Below are 16723 nucleotides of genomic sequence, written 5' to 3'. Positions count from 1 at the left end.
AAAGGACAGAGTATCTAACACACCCTGTCCCAGAGGGGGGAAAGGACAGAGTATCTAACACACCCTGTTCCAGAGGGGGGAAAGGACAGAGTATCTAACACACCCTGTTCCAGAGGGGGAAAAGGACAGAGTATCGAACACACCCTGTCCCAGAAGGGGGAAAGGACAGAGTATCTAACACACCCTGTTCCAGAGGGGGAAAAGGACAGAGTATCGAACACACCCTGTCCCAGAAGGGGGAAAGGACAGTGTATCCAACACACCCTGTCCCAGAGGGGAAAGGACAGAGTATCTAACACACCCTGTCCCAGAGGGGGGAAAGGACAGTGTATCTAACACACCCTGTCCCAGAGGGGGAAAGGACAGTGTATCTAACACACTCTGTCCCAGAGGGGGGAAAGGACAGTGTATCTAACACACCCTGTCCCAGAGGGGGGAAAGGACAGAGTATCTAACACACCCTGTCCCAGAGGGGGAAAAGGACAGAGTATCGAACACACCCTGTCCCAGAAGGGGAAAAGGACAGAGTATCTAACACACCCTGTCCCAGAGGGGGGAAAGGACAGAGTATCTAACACACCCTGTCCCAGAGGGGGGAAAGGACAGAGTATCTAACACACCCTGTCCCAGAGGGGGAAAAGGACAGAGTATCGAACACACCCTGTCCCAGAGGGGGGAAAGGACAGTGTATCTAACACACTCTGTCCCAGAGGGGGGAAAGGACAGTGTATCTAACACACCCTGTCCCAGAGGGGGGAAAGGACAGAGTATCTAACACACCCTGTCCCAGAGGGGGAAAGGACAGAGTATCTAACACACCCTGTCCCAGAGGGGGGAAAGGACAGAGTATCTAACACACCCTGTACCAGAAGGGGAAAGGACAGAGTATCTAACACACCCTGTCCCAGAGGGGGGAAAGGACAGAGTATCTAACACACCCTGTCCCAGAGGGGGGAAAGGACAGAGTATCCAACACACCCTGTCCCAGAAGGGGAAAGGACAGAGTATCTAACACACCCTGTCCCAGAAGGGGAAAGGACAGAGTATCCAACACACCCTGTCCCAGAGGGGGGAAAGGACAGTGTATCTAACACACCCTCTCCCAGAGGGGGGAAAGGACAGAGTATCTAACACACCCTGTCCCAGAGGGGGAAAGGACAGTGTATCTAACACACCCTGTACCAGAAGGGGAAAGGACAGAGTATCTAACACACCCTGTCCCAGAAGGGGAAAGGACAGAGTATCTAACACACCCTGTCCCAGAAGGGGAAAGGACAGAGTATCTAACACACCCTGTCCCAGAAGGGGAAAGGACAGAGTATCTAACACACCCTGTCCCAGAGGGGGGAAAGGACAGAGTATCTAACACACCCTGTCCCAGAAGGGGAAAGGACAGAGTATCTAACACAACCTGTCCCAGAGGGGGGAAAGGACAGAGTATCTAACACACCCTGTCCCAGAAGGGGAAAGGACAGAGTATCTAACACACCCTGTCCCAGAAGGGGAAAGGAAAGTGTATCTAACACACCCAGTCCCAGAGGGGGAAAGGACAGTGTATCTAACGCACTGTGACACCCGGTCCCAGAGGGGGAAAGGACAGTGTATCTAACACACTGTGACACCCAGTCCCAGAGGGGGAAAGGACAGTGTATCTAACGCACTGTGACACCTGATTTTCCCCGTGCCCAATGTGTTAACTCTAACTGCAGTGTTAAGGTGGATTAGACTGTGGTTGTGATATATTGGTTTCAGGCTTTCAACCAGCATTCATCTGTATTACGCATCTTACTGCCTTCTCTTCTGGTTGGAAAGTGTGGTTAGAGTAGATTGATAATAACTCCAGCCCCATCTTTGAAGATTAAACAGTAAATTTCATAGATTGAAGCCGAGAATAAATGAAATGTCCGCTTGGAAAGAGACAGTTTTAGACCCTGTGGATCCATCTACTTGAGGCCCCAGTGCATAGCAATTCACATTGCCCGCTTACACAAGGCACAGTCTCAAGATTACTCAAGTCCCAGGCACTGCAATTTACCAGGCCGAGAATCCAATACTCACCCAGAATCCAATACTCACCCAGAATCCAATACTCACCCAGAATCCAATACTGACCACAATCCAGTACTCACCCAGAATCCAATACTGACCACAATCCAATACTCACCCAGAATCCAATACTGACCAGAATCCAATACTGACCACAATCCAGTACTCACCCAGAATCCAATACTGACCACAATCCAATACTCACCCAGAATCCAATACTGACCAGAATCCAATACTGACCAGAATCCAATACTGACCAGAATCCAATACTGACCACAATCCAATACTCACCCAGAATCCAATACTGACCAGAATCCAATACTCACCCAGAATCCAATACTGACCACAATCCAGTACTCACCCAGAATCCAATACTGACCACAATCCAATACTCACCCAGAATCCAATACTGACCAGAATCCAATACTGACCAGAATCAAATACTGACCAGAATCCAATACTGACCACAATCCAATACTCACCCAGAATCCAATACTGACCACAATCCAATACTCACCCAGAATCCAATACTGACCACAATCCAATACTGACCCAGAATCCAATACTCACCCAGAATCCAATACTGACCAGAATCCAATACTGACCACAATCCAATACTGACCAGAATCCAATACTGACCACAATCCAATACTCACCCAGAATCCAATACTCACCCAGAATCCAATACTGACCACAATCCAATACTGACCACAATCCAATACTCACCCAGAATCCAATACTGACCACAATCCAATACTCACCCAGAATCCAATACTGACCAGAATCCAATACTGACCAGAATCCAATACTGACCAGAATCCAATACTGACCAGAATCCAATACTCACCCAGAATCCAATACTCACCCAGAATCCAATACTGACCAGAATCCAATACTGACCAGAATCCAATACTGACCACAATCCAATACTGACCAGAATCCAATACTGACCAGAATCCAATACTGACCACAATCCAATACTGACCACAATCCAATACTGACCCAGAATCCAATACTGACCAGAATCCAATACTGACCAGAATCCAATACTGACCCAGAATCCAATACTGACCAGAATCCAATACTGACCCAGAATCCAATACTGACCCAGAATCCAATACTGACCACAATCCAATACTGACCAGAATCCAATACTGACCAGAATCCAATACTGACCACAATCCAATACTGACCACAATCCAATACTCACCCAGAATCCAATACTGACCCAGAATCCAATACTGACCAGAATCCAATACTCACCCAGAATCAAATACTGACCAGAATCCAATACTGACCACAATCCAATACTGACCCAGAATCCAATACTGACCAGAATCCAATACTCACCCAGAATCCAATACTGACCAGAATCCAATACTCACCCAGAATCCAATACTGATCACAATCCAATACTGATCACAATTCAATACTGACCACAATCCAATACTGACCACAATCCAATACTGACCACAATCCAATACTGATCACAATCCAATACTGACCACAATCCAATACTCACCCACAATCCAATACTGACCACAATCCAATACTGACCACAATCCAATACTCACCCAGAATCCAATACTCACCCAGAATCCAATACTGACCACAATCCAATACTGACCAGAATCCAATACTCACCCAGAATCCAATACTCACCCAGAATCCAATACTGACCACAATCCAATACTGACCAGAATCCAATACTCACCCAGAATCCAATACTGACCAGAATCCAATACTGACCAGAATCCAATACTGACCACAATCCAATACTGACCAGAATCCAATACTCACCCAGAATCCAATACTGACCAGAATCCAATACTGACCAGAATCCAATACTGACCAGAATCCAATACTCACCCAGAATCCAATACTGATCACAATCCAATACTGATCACAATTCAATACTGACCACAATCCAATACTGACCACAATCCAATACTGACCACAATCCAATACTGATCACAATCCAATACTGACCACAATCCAATACTCACCCACAATCCAATACTGACCAGAATCCAATACTGACCAGAATCCAATACTCACCCAGAATCCAATACTGACCACAATCCAATACTGACCAGAATCCAATACTCACCCAGAATCCAATACTCACCCAGAATCCAATACTGACCACAATCCAATACTGACCAGAATCCAATACTCACCCAGAATCCAATACTGACCAGAATCCAATACTGACCAGAATCCAATACTGACCACAATCCAATACTCACCCAGAATCCAATACTGACCAGAATCCAATACTCACCCAGAATCCAATACTGACCACAATCCAATACTGACCAGAATCCAATACTGACCAGAATCCAATACTGACCACAATCCAATACTGACCACAATCCAATACTGACCACAATCCAATACTGACCAGAATCCAATACTGACCACAATCCAATACTCACCCAGAATCCAATACTGACCACAATCCAATACTGACCAGAATCCAATACTGACCACAATCCAATACTCACCCAGAATCCAATACTGACCACAATCCAATACTGACCAGAATCCAATACTGACCACAATCCAATACTCACCCAGAATCCAATACTGACCACAATCCAATACTGACCACAATCCAATACTGACCACAATCCAATACTCACCCAGAATCCAATACTGACCAGAATCCAATACTGACCAGAATCCAATACTGACCACAATCCAATACTGACCACAATCCAATACTGACCACAATCCAATACTGACCAGAATCCAATACTCACCCAGAATCCAATACTGACCACAATCCAATACTGACCACAATCCAATACTCACCCAGAATCCAATACTGACCACAATCCAATACTCACCCAGAATCCAATACTGACCACAATCCAATACTCACCCAGAATCCAATACTGACCAGAATCCAATACTGACCCAGAATCCAATACTGACCACAATCCAATACTGACCAGAATCAAATACTGACCCAGAATCCAATACTGACCCAGAATCCAATACTGACCACAATCCAATACTGACCAGAATCCAATACTCACCCAGAATCCAATACTGACCACAATCCAATACTGACCACAATCCAATACTGACCACAATCCAATACTGACCACAATCCAATACTGACCCAGAATCCAATACTGACCACAATCCAATACTGACCCAGAATCCAATACTGACCCAGAATCCAATACTGACCAGAATCCAATACTGACCAGAATCCAATACTCACCCAGAATCCAATACTGACCCAGAATCCAATACTCACCCAGAATCCAATACTGATCACAATCCAATACTGATCACAATCCAATACTGACCCAGAATCCAATACTGACCCAGAATCCAATACTGACCAGAATCCAATACTGACCCAGAATCCAATACTGACCCAGAATCCAATACTGACCAGAATCCAATACTGACCAGAATCCAATACTGACCACAATCCAATACTGACCAGAATCCAATACTGATCACAATCCAATACTGATCACAATCCAATACTGACCAGAATCCAATACTGACCCAGAATCCAATACTGACCAGAATCCAATACTGACCCAGAATCCAATACTGACCCAGAATCCAATACTGACCAGAATCCAATACTGACCAGAATCCAATACTGACCAGAATCCAATACTGATCACAATCCAATACTGATCACAATCCAATACTGACCAGAATCCAATACTGACCACAATCCAATACTGACCACAATCCAATACTGATCACAATCCAATACTGACCAGAATCCAATACTGACCAGAATCCAATACTGACCACAATCCAATACTGATCACAATCCAATACTGACCAGAATCCAATACTGACCCAGAATCCAATACTGACCAGAATCCAATACTGACCAGAATCCAATACTGACCAGAATCCAATACTGACCCAGAATCCAATACTGACCCAGAATCCAATACTGACCCAGAATCCAATACTGACCAGAATCCAATACTGACCAGAATCCAATACTGATCACAATCCAATACTGATCACAATCCAATACTGACCAGAATCCAATACTGACCAGAATCCAATACTGATCACAATCCAATACTGACCAGAATCCAATACTGACCAGAATCCAATGCTGACCCAGAATCCAATGCTGACCCAGAATCCAATGCTGACCCAGAATCCAATACTCACCCAGAATCCAATACTGACCAGAATCCAATACTGACCAGAATCCAATACTGACCCAGAATCCAATACTGACCACAATCCAATACTGACCAGAATCCAATACTGATCACAATCCAATACTGACCACAATCCAATACTGACCACAATCCAATACTGACCAGAATCCAATACTGACCAGAATCAAATACTGACCAGAATCAAATACTGACCAGAATCCAATACTGACCAGAATCCAATACTGACCAGAATCCAATACTGACCAGAATCCAATACTGACCCAGAATCCAATACTGACCAGAATCCAATACTGACCAGAATCCAATACTGACCAGAATCCAATACTGACCCAGAATCCAATACTGACCACAATCCAATACTGATCACAATCCAATACTGACCAGAATCCAATACTCACCCACAATCCAATACTCACCCACAATCCAATACTCACCCACAATCCAATACTCACCAGAATCCAATACTGACCAGAATCCAATACTGACCAGAATCCAATACTGACCACAATCCAATACTGACCAGAATCCAATACTGACCACAATCCAATACTCACCCAGAATCCAATACTCACCCAGAATCCAATACTCACCCAGAATCCAATACTCACCCAGAATCCAATACTCACCCAGAATCCAATACTGACCAGAATCCAATACTGACCAGAATCCAATACTGACCAGAATCCAATACTGACCACAATCCAATACTCACCCACAATCCAATACTCACCCACAATCCAATACTCACCCACAATCCAATACTCACCCACAATCCAATACTCACCCACAATCCAATACTGACCAGAATCCAATACTGACCACAATCCAATACTGAGCAGAATCCAATACTGACCAGAATCCAATACTGACCAGAATCCAATACTGACCACAATCCAATACTGACCACAATCCAATACTGACCCAGAATCCAATACTGACCCAGAATCCAATACTGACCAGAATCCAATACTGACCACAATCCAATACTGACCACAATCCAATACTCACCACAATCCAATACTGACCACAATCCAATACTGACCAGAATCCAATACTCACCCAGAATCCAATACTCACCCAGAATCCAATACTCACCCAGAATCCAATACTGACCAGAATCCAATACTCACCCAGAATCCAATACTGATCACAATCCAATACTGATCACAATTCAATACTGACCACAATCCAATACTGACCACAATCCAATACTGACCACAATCCAATACTGATCACAATCCAATACTGACCACAATCCAATACTCACCCAGAATCCAATACTGACCACAATCCAATACTGACCACAATCCAATACTGACCACAATCCAATACTGACCACAATCCAATACTGACCACAATCCAATACTGATCACAATCCAATACTGACCACAATCCAATACTCACCCAGAATCCAATACTGACCACAATCCAATACTGACCACAATCCAATACTGACCACAATCCAATACTGACCACAATCCAATACTCACCCACAATCCAATACTGACCAGAATCCAATACTCACCCAGAATCCAATACTGATCACAATCCAATACTGACCACAATCCAATACTGACCACAATCCAATACTGACCACAATCCAATACTCACCCACAATCCAATACTCACCCACAATCCAATACTCACCCACAATCCAATACTCACCCACAATCCAATACTGACCAGAATCCAATACTGACCAGAATCCAATACTCACCAGGCCCCCACTTGTATAGACAGAATAAGTACTTTAGAAATAGGAGTAGGAATTGGCCATTCGGCCCCTCAGTTCTGCTGAGCCATTCAATACTATCCTGGCTGATCATCTGACTCAATTCCCCCAACCCTGCACTCTCCCCATATCAAGTAATCCCTTTCATTTCCCAAGATCTCTCGCTCTGAGTCTTGAATATGCTTCACGATTCGCGATCCACCGCTAACGGGGGGAGAAACTGCAAAGATTCACACACCCCCACCCTCCGTGAAGAAATTTCCTCAAAGAACTCCAATAGGTTTGTCCAACACGATTTCCCTTTCCGAAACCCATGTTGAGTCTGCCTGATTGCATTATTATTTTCTAAGTGCCCCATTACCGCCCAACATCATGCTCAGCCTCAAGACTACTCCAGGCCCAGGCTCCAGCATACACCAGGCCTAACCTTCCCTGTGCTTTGAGGAAAGAAACCCCTCAGACCTCCGCGCCCCTTCATTCCAGAACTCCCGCCAATGCGCCACAGGCGTGCGCGCGTACAGGCCCGGGCGGAAAGCCTGACATCTCGGCTAACTGCACACGTGTTGTGCGTCTCTGTTTTTTTTCAGAGCTACCTCTTCCTCCTGTCTTCCGAGTACGAGCTTCACGATTGGCGGGAAAGCATCGAGAAGCTCAAGAAGAATGGTGCGTGCCTATTTTCTTTCTCTCCCCTATCTCGCTCTGTTCATTTCCGCAATCGTTGTCCCTCCCTCACCCATATTCCCTCATTCCCTCCTCCAGCCCCTACAACCCTCCCTAACTCTGTAACCTCCTCCAGTCCCTACAACCTTCCCTATCTCTGTAACCTCCTCCAGTCCCTACAACCCTCCCTATCTCTGTAACCTCTTCCAGTCCCTACAACCCTCCCTCTCTCTGTAATCTCCTCCAGTCCCTACAACCCTCCCTATCTCTTTAACCTCCTCCAGCCCCTACAACCCTCCCTATCTCTGTAATCTCCTCCAGTCCCTACAACCCTCCCTATCTCTTTAACCTCCTCCAGCCCCTACAACCCTCCCTATCTCTGTAACCTCCTCCAGTCCCTACAACCTTCCCTATCTCTGTAACCTCTTCCAGTCCCTACAACCCTCCCTATCTCTTTAACCTCCTCCAGCCCCTACAACCCTCCCTATCTCTGTAATCTCCTCCAGTCCCTACAACCTTCCCTATCTCTGTAACCTCTTCCAGTCCCTTCATCCCTCCCTATCTCTGTAACCTCCTCCAGCCCCTACAACCCCCCCTTTCTCTGTAACCCTCCTCCAGCCCTACAACCCTCCCTATCTCTGTAACCTCCTCCAGCCCTACAACCCTCCCTATCTCTGTAACCTCTTCCAGTCCCTACAACCCTCCCTAACTCTGCAACCTCCTCCGGCTCTTACATTCCTCCCTATCTCTGTAACCTCCTCCACCTTCTGCAACCCTCCCTATCTCTGCAACCTTCTCCTGCCCCTACAACCCTCCGAGGGACACTGAGCTGGGCGGCAAGTCAGACGATGAATAGCCAGCAGTCTGGGTCAGCCTCGGGCATTGGCCAGGTAGGCCGAAGGCTTCACCAAGCAGGCCCACCATTGCTTCTGAAGGCCATCATGTTGGACCATTAAGTGACGCCTCTTGCCCACATCCTAAGAGTGAAGGGACGGAATGAGGCTGGGGGCTGAGCCAGTCAGAGTCACGGGCCTGTAAATGGTGGTGGGATGCTGGTTCCCGATTGTAACGTAGCGACGGCCGCGCCCAGCTGGGATTTACCTAACTCAGCCCCAGGCCGGGGAAGGAGCCTGGGGCCTTGCCTGCTGGGTGGGGCTCAGTGTGGGGGTGAAATCGGGTTAACTCAGCACTAGGCCGGGGAAGGAGCCTGGGGCCTTGCCTGCTGTGTGGGGCTCAGTGTGGGGGTGAAATCGGGTTACTCAGCACTAGGCCGGGGACGGAGCCTGGGCCTTGCCTGCTGTGTGGGGCTCAGTGTGGGGGTGAAATCAGGTTAACTCAGCACTAGGCCGGGCATGTGAGGGGAGGCCCGGGTCCCACACCGGGCCAGATACGCCAACTCCACACCAGGCCCGGGATGCAGCCTGGGGCCTGTTTGCTTCCCTTGCCCCCCCCCCTACCCCCTACCCCGCCACCGACCCACCACTGTTGTTCCTCCTCTTTACCAGGTTTGCAACCCTTCTCTATGACCCCCTACGAGACCCTCAGCGTGATCCACAGCTACATTGGACAACGAGCGCTCCGCAAGCCACCATTGCACAGTAACGTGGAAGGTAAGGAGATCTCGTTTCCGCTCGGCGGTCAGGGGGAAGGAGGGGGACGTCCAGTGAGCGCACCAGGGATTACAGTCCTTCACCTCAGTGGCGGTTTATAAATAAATGAATAAAACACACCCTGCACCCCCTCCTCCCCGCGTCCCCCAACGTGGGCTGCTGCGATGCAGGAAATGCCGATTTTCGCACAGCAAGATCCCACAGACAGCAATGCAGCAGGCGACTGCATTAGCCCGATGCTTTTCTTTCCTCCCTCCCCACCCTGTTTTGCCTCTGGCGCCGCTTGAAGGATAAATGTTGGCCCAAGGATGCCGGGGGGAAATCCCACGCCCCCCCCCCCAGCCCTTCCAGCCCACCCACCACCAAGCACCTCCCCTCCCAACCCCCATCCAACACATGATCCCCTGTGCTTCTTCCGATCCGGGTCATCGATATATATCCAAAAGAGCAGTGGTCCCAATACCGACCCCTGGGGGCCCCCACTCTACACCCCTTCCAGCGGCCAAAACAAGCCTGCACCGTTTCCCTCCGCCGCTGTCCCTTTTAATCCCCCGAACATCAGTATATTGAGCACAAATCATTATATCAGTCTTCAATGCTCCAATTAACCCTGCCTTCCCACCTCGACATCCACAGCTTTTTCTCCTGTGTGGGGTGGGGAGGGGGGGAGGGGTTGGGAGAGCGAGTTCCCGCTTTCCACTCCCCTTCGTGTGAAGAAATGCTTCCCGACATCGCCCCTGAACAGCCCTGGCTCTAATTTTAAGGTCCTGCCCCCTTGTTCTGGACTCCGGTCAGTCGGCCCTATTGAATCCTTTAATGATCTGTTACGACTTTGATTGTGACCCGTTAAGTTTAAAACAAGAGACGTGAGCTCCCCAGGCCGATTATTTAAAAAAATTACACAAGATTCCATGTTTTGAGACTTCTACTAAAACAGCAAAGCTAAAAATAATCACCAGAGATAGTTAATACACTAGATTACAGAGAGGTATTCCTCATTTAACTTATAAACACACTTGAAAACCTCACACCGCATCTATACATTGTACAGTGTCCTCATTGAAACAGTGTCCTTACTGTTAAAAGCCCCAAACTCCTCCCAGTCCTTAACAAAGTTAAGACATCCTCTTGGCTCACTCGCAGCCTTGTGCTGCAACGGTGATCTGACAGCCGCTGTTTCCACAGAATCAGCTCACGGTCCACTCTCGCTCTCTCTTCGGGCTGTGCGGCAACTACCGGCCCCTTGTTTCTTCGTTGCAGCCTGTCCCCAGACCTGGGGAAAAGCTCTCCAATTCATCCACATCAGAAGTCGACAGTCATTTGCCTTTTGCAGTGCTCGGGAGTCCATAGGTCTGACCGTAGCAAAACCACCTGGGGGGGCCTTCCTTTTGCCTCCCGGTGCCAAAAAAAAAAAAAAAAAATCGCGACTCAAATTTGCATTTTCGTGGCCACTGGCTCCCTGTTTATGATCCGAGAGTCCGGGAGAGCCAAACCAATTGTCCGTCAGGTGTTACGACCTTTGCACTCTGCTGTCAAAAGGGCCTTTGATTTGGCTTCCTGGTTTTCACGGGAGCCAAGACCCCGGCTTGTCACTGGGCTGATTTTGCCCTGTTTTATACTGCCTGAAAGATCACAGTTTCGAAAACATAACCACACTATGAAGACCTACATTCATCACATGTCTTGAAACCCTCGATTGGATCCCTCCCGCCCCACCCTTTAATCTTCTAAACTCGGGGGAGTACAAGCCCATTCTGTGCAACCTGTCCTCATAACTTAACCCTTTATGGGACAATATCCACGCCTTGGAATAAGGGGTAACATTCCAACAAGCTTTTTGACCACTTATTGCATTTATATATCAATTCAACACCAAGCCACTGTGAGGAGATATCAGGGACAGGCGGCCAAAAGCACGGTCAAAGAGGTTGGTTTTACGGAGTGCCTTAAAGGAGGGGAGAGAGAGAGAAGCGGAGAGGTTTAGGGAGGGAATTCCAGATCTTTGGGGACCTGTCGCGGTCCCCAATGGTGGAGCGATGGGAATTGGGGGAACGAAGGCACAGGTGAGGGCGTCAGCAACCGATGAGCTGAGACAGGGGGCGGAGACGGGCAAAGTTACGCCAACCTTCGCCGTAACGCCTCCCTGAGATTCAGACTGGAGGGAATCGGAACTCACGGCCCACAATTTGTGAATTGATTGCAGAATCCGAGGAGAGGATACTGCGAGGGACACTAAGCCTGAGGGTTCACTCGGTGTCAGAATTCGCTCAGGCCCTCAGTAAGTACGGATCCCACTGTGAAACGCTGGCAGGGAACATCAACCTGCGTTCCTGACGGGAATGGGCGCGGGTTTTTGGACACATAGCAAAATCCCACCAACACCCAAACCAAACTTTTCATGTGATTGGTTGAGGGAGGATGAGGGTACCAGGACATCAGGAAAACACCCTCTTGCGCTCCTCATTCAAGACCATTGAGGGACCTTTGAGAGGACACACGGGGCCCTCGGTTTAAGGTCTCATCTGAAAGACGGCCCCTCCGACAGTGCAGCACTCCCAAAGTATTAGTACTGGGAGTGCGGGGTTAGATTCCGGGACTCGATTCCTGCAAGTGAAAGGACAGTCTATCAAATGCACTGTGACACCCGGTCCCAGGAAGGGTAAGGACAGTATATCTAACACACAGTGACACCCGGTCCCAGAGGGGGAAAGGACAGTGTATCTAACACACTGTGACACCCGGTCCCAGAGGGGGAAGGACAGTGTATCTAACACACTGTGACACCCGGTCCCAGAGGGGGGAAAGGACAGTGTATCTAACACACTGTAACACCCGGTCCCAGAGGGGGAAAGGACAGTGTATCTAACACACTGTAACACCCGGTCCCAGAGGGGGGAAAGGACAGTGTATCTAACACACTGTAACACCCGGTCCCAGAGGAGGAAAGGACAGTGCATCTAACACACTGTGACACCCGGTCCCAGGAAGGGAAAGGACAGTGTATCTAACACACTGTAACACCCGGTCCCAGAGGGGGAAAGGACAGTGTATCTAACACACTGTAACATCCAGTCCCAGGAAGGGAAAGGACAGTGCATCTAACACACTGTGACACCCGGTCCCAGAGGGGGAAAGGACAGTGTATCTAATACACTGTGACATCCAGTCCCAGGAAGGGAAAGGACAGTGTATCTAACACACTGTGATACCCAGTCCCAGAGGGGGAAAGGACAGTGTATCTAGTGCACTGTGACACCCGGTCCCAGAGGGGGAAAGGACAGTGTATCTAGTGCACTGTGACATCCGGTCCCAGAGGGGGAAAGGACAGTGTATCAAACACACTGTGACACCAGGTCCCAGAGGGGGAAAGGACAGTGTATCGAACACACTGTGACACCCGGTCCCAGGAAGGGAAAGGACAGTGTATCTAACACACTGTGACACCCGGTCCCAGAGGGGGAAAGGACAGTGTATCAAACACACTGTGACACCCGGTCCCAGAGGGGGAAAGGACAGTGTATCGAACACACTGTGACACCCGGTCCCAGAGGGGGAAAGGACAGTGTATCTAACACACTGTAACACCCAGTCCCAGAGGGTGAAAGGACAGTGTATCTAACACACTGTGACACCCGGTCCCAGAGGGGGAAAGGACAGTGTATCAAACGCACTGTGACATCCAGTCCCAGGAAGGGAAAGGACAGTGTATCTAACACACTGTGACATCCAGTCCCAGGAAGGGAAAGGACAGTGTATCTAACACACTGTGACACCCGGTCCCAGAGGGGGAAAGGACTGTGTATCTAACACACTGTGACACCCGGTCCCAGAGGGGGAAGGACAGTGTATCTAACACACTGTGACACCCGGTCCCAGAGGGGGAAGGACAGTGTATCTAACACACTGTAACATCCAGTCCCAGGAAGGGAAAGGACAGTGTATCTAACACACTGTAACACCCGGTCCCAGAGGGGGAAAGGACAGTGTATCTAACACACTGTGACACCCGGTCCCAGAGAGGGAAAGGACAGTGTATCTAACACACTGTGACACCCGGTCCCAGAGGAGGAAAGGACAGTGTATCTAACATACTGTGACACCCGGTCCCAGAGGGGGAAAGGACAGTGTATCTGACACACTGTGACACCCGGTCCCAGAGGGGGGGAAAGGACAGTGTATCTAACGCACTGTAACACCCGGTCCCAGAGGGGGAAAGGACAGTGTATCTAACGCACTGTAACACCCGGTCCCAGAGGGGGAAAGGACAGTGTATCTAACACACTGTAACACCCGGTCCCAGAGGGGGGGAAAGGACAGTGTATCTAACGCACTGTAACACCCGGTCCCAGAGGGGGAAAGGACAGTGTATCTAACACACTGTAACACCCGGTCCCAGAGGGGGGGAAAGGACAGTGTATCTAACACACTGTAACATCCAGTCCCAGGAAGGGAAAGGACAGTGTATCTAACACACTGTGACACCCGGTCCCAGAGGGGGAAAGGACTGTGTATCTAACACACTGTGACACCCTGTCCCAGAGGGGGGAAAGGACAGTGTATCTAACACACTGTGACACCCTGTCCCAGAGGGGGAAAGGACAGTGTATCTAACACACTGTGACACCCAGTCCCAGAGGGGGAAAGGACAGTGTATCTAACACACTGTGACACCCTGTCCCAGAGGGGGAAAGGACAGTGTATCTAACACACAGTGACACCCAGTCCCAGAGGGGGAAAGGACAGTGTATCTAACGCACTGTGACACCCGGTCCCAGAGGGGGAAAGGACAGTGTATCTAATGCACTGTGATACCCGGTCCCAAGGGGGAAAGGACAGTGTATCAAACACACTGTGACACCCTGTCCCAGAGGGGGGAAAGGACAGTGTATCTAACACACTGTGACACCCGGTCCCAGAGGGGGAAAGGACAGTGTATCTAACGCACTGTGACACCCAGTCCCAGAGGGGGAAAGGACAGTGTATCTAACGCACTGTGACACCCAGTCCGAGAGGGGGAAAGGACAGTGTATCTAACACACTGTGACACCCGGTCCCAGAGGGGGAAAGGACAGTGTATCTAACACACTGTGACACCCGGTCCCAGAGGGGGAAAGGACAGTGTATCTAACACACTGTGACACCCGGTCCCAGAGGGGGAAAGGACAGTGTATCTAACACACTGTGACACCCGGTCCCAGAGGGGGAAAGGACAGTGTATCTAACACACTGTGACACCCGGTCCCAGAGGGGGGAAAGGACCGTGTATCTAACACACTGTGACACTCGGTCCCAGAGGGGGAAAGGACAGTGTATCTAACACACTGTGACACCCTGTCCCAGAGGGGGGAAGGACAGTGTATCTAACACACTGAGACACCCAGTCTCAGAGGGGGAAAGGACAGTGTATCTAATGCACTGTGAGACCCGGTCCCAGAGGGGGAACGGACAGTGTATCTAACACACTGTGACACCCGGTCCCAGAGGGGGAAAGGACAGTGTATCTAACACACTGTGACACCCAGTCCCGGAGGGGGAAAGGACAGTGTATCTAACACACTGTGACACCCGGTCCCAGAGGGGGAAAGGATAGTGTATCTAACGCACTGTGACACCCGGTCCCAGAGGGGGAAAGGACAGTGTATCTAACGCACTGAGACACCCGGTCCCAGAGGGGGTAAGGACACTGTATCTAACGCACTGTGACACCCGGTCCCAGAGGGGGAAAGGACAGTGTATCTAACGCACTGTGACACCCTGTCCCAGAGGGGGAAAGGACAGTGTATCTAACACACTGTGACACCCGGTCCCAGAGGGGGAAAGGACAGTGTATCTAACGCACTGTGACACCCGGTCAATCTATTTCTCCACTAGATGTTTACTGTGCTTTTGAAGCTGACTGCAACGGTTATTTTGAGAAGAAAGCTCAGACGACAGTTTTGACGCAAGTCAAGAATCCAAAGTGGGAGGATGTGAGTTCTGCATCTTTCTCTATTTATATACAAATTGCTGTGAGTTAAACAGGACAGGTACAGTACAGGGATTAGATACCGAGTAAAGCTCCCTCTACACTGTCCCCCATCAAACACTCCCAGGACAGGTACAGTACGGGGGTTAGATACAGAGTAAAGCTCCCTCTACACTGTCCCCCATCAAACACTCCCCAGGACAGGTACAGTACGGGGGTTAGATACCGAGTAAAGCTCCCTCGACACTGTCCCCATCAAACACTCCCAGGACAGGTACAGTACAGGGATTAGATACCGAGTAAAGCTCCCTCGACACTGTCCCCATCAAACACTCCCAGGACAGGTACAGTACGGGGGTTAGATACAGAGTAAAGCTCCCTCTACACTGTCCCCCATCAAACACTCCCCAGGACAGGTACAGTACGGGGGTTAGATACAGAGTAAAGCTCCCTCTACACTGTCCCCCATCAAACACTCCCAGGACAGGTACAGTACGGGGGTTAGATACAGAGTAAAGCTCCCTCT

General features: G+C 49.1%; 1 protein-coding gene across 5 annotated transcripts in view; it reads left to right on the top strand.

Annotated features, from left to right (window-relative positions):
* The window catches only part of LOC137361518 (active breakpoint cluster region-related protein-like), a 185989-nt gene that overhangs the window by 102789 nt on the left and 66477 nt on the right, over positions 1-16723 (top strand). For all 5 annotated transcript variants that reach the window (XM_068026349.1, XM_068026348.1, XM_068026347.1 and 2 more), the window contains 4 exons: positions 8550-8625; positions 10128-10232; positions 12436-12510; positions 16104-16201. In XM_068026349.1, the coding sequence (XP_067882450.1) occupies positions 8550-8625; positions 10128-10232; positions 12436-12510; positions 16104-16201 (354 nt within the window). The remainder of the gene's footprint in view (positions 1-8549; positions 8626-10127; positions 10233-12435; positions 12511-16103; positions 16202-16723) is intronic.

The sequence above is a fragment of the Heterodontus francisci genome, unplaced genomic scaffold, assembly GCF_036365525.1.
Source record: "Heterodontus francisci isolate sHetFra1 unplaced genomic scaffold, sHetFra1.hap1 HAP1_SCAFFOLD_830, whole genome shotgun sequence".
NCBI classification, from domain to species: Eukaryota; Metazoa; Chordata; class Chondrichthyes; order Heterodontiformes; family Heterodontidae; genus Heterodontus; species Heterodontus francisci.
The sequence above is the reverse complement of the archived record's forward strand: the minus strand, read 5'-3'. Positions and strand labels throughout refer to the sequence as shown.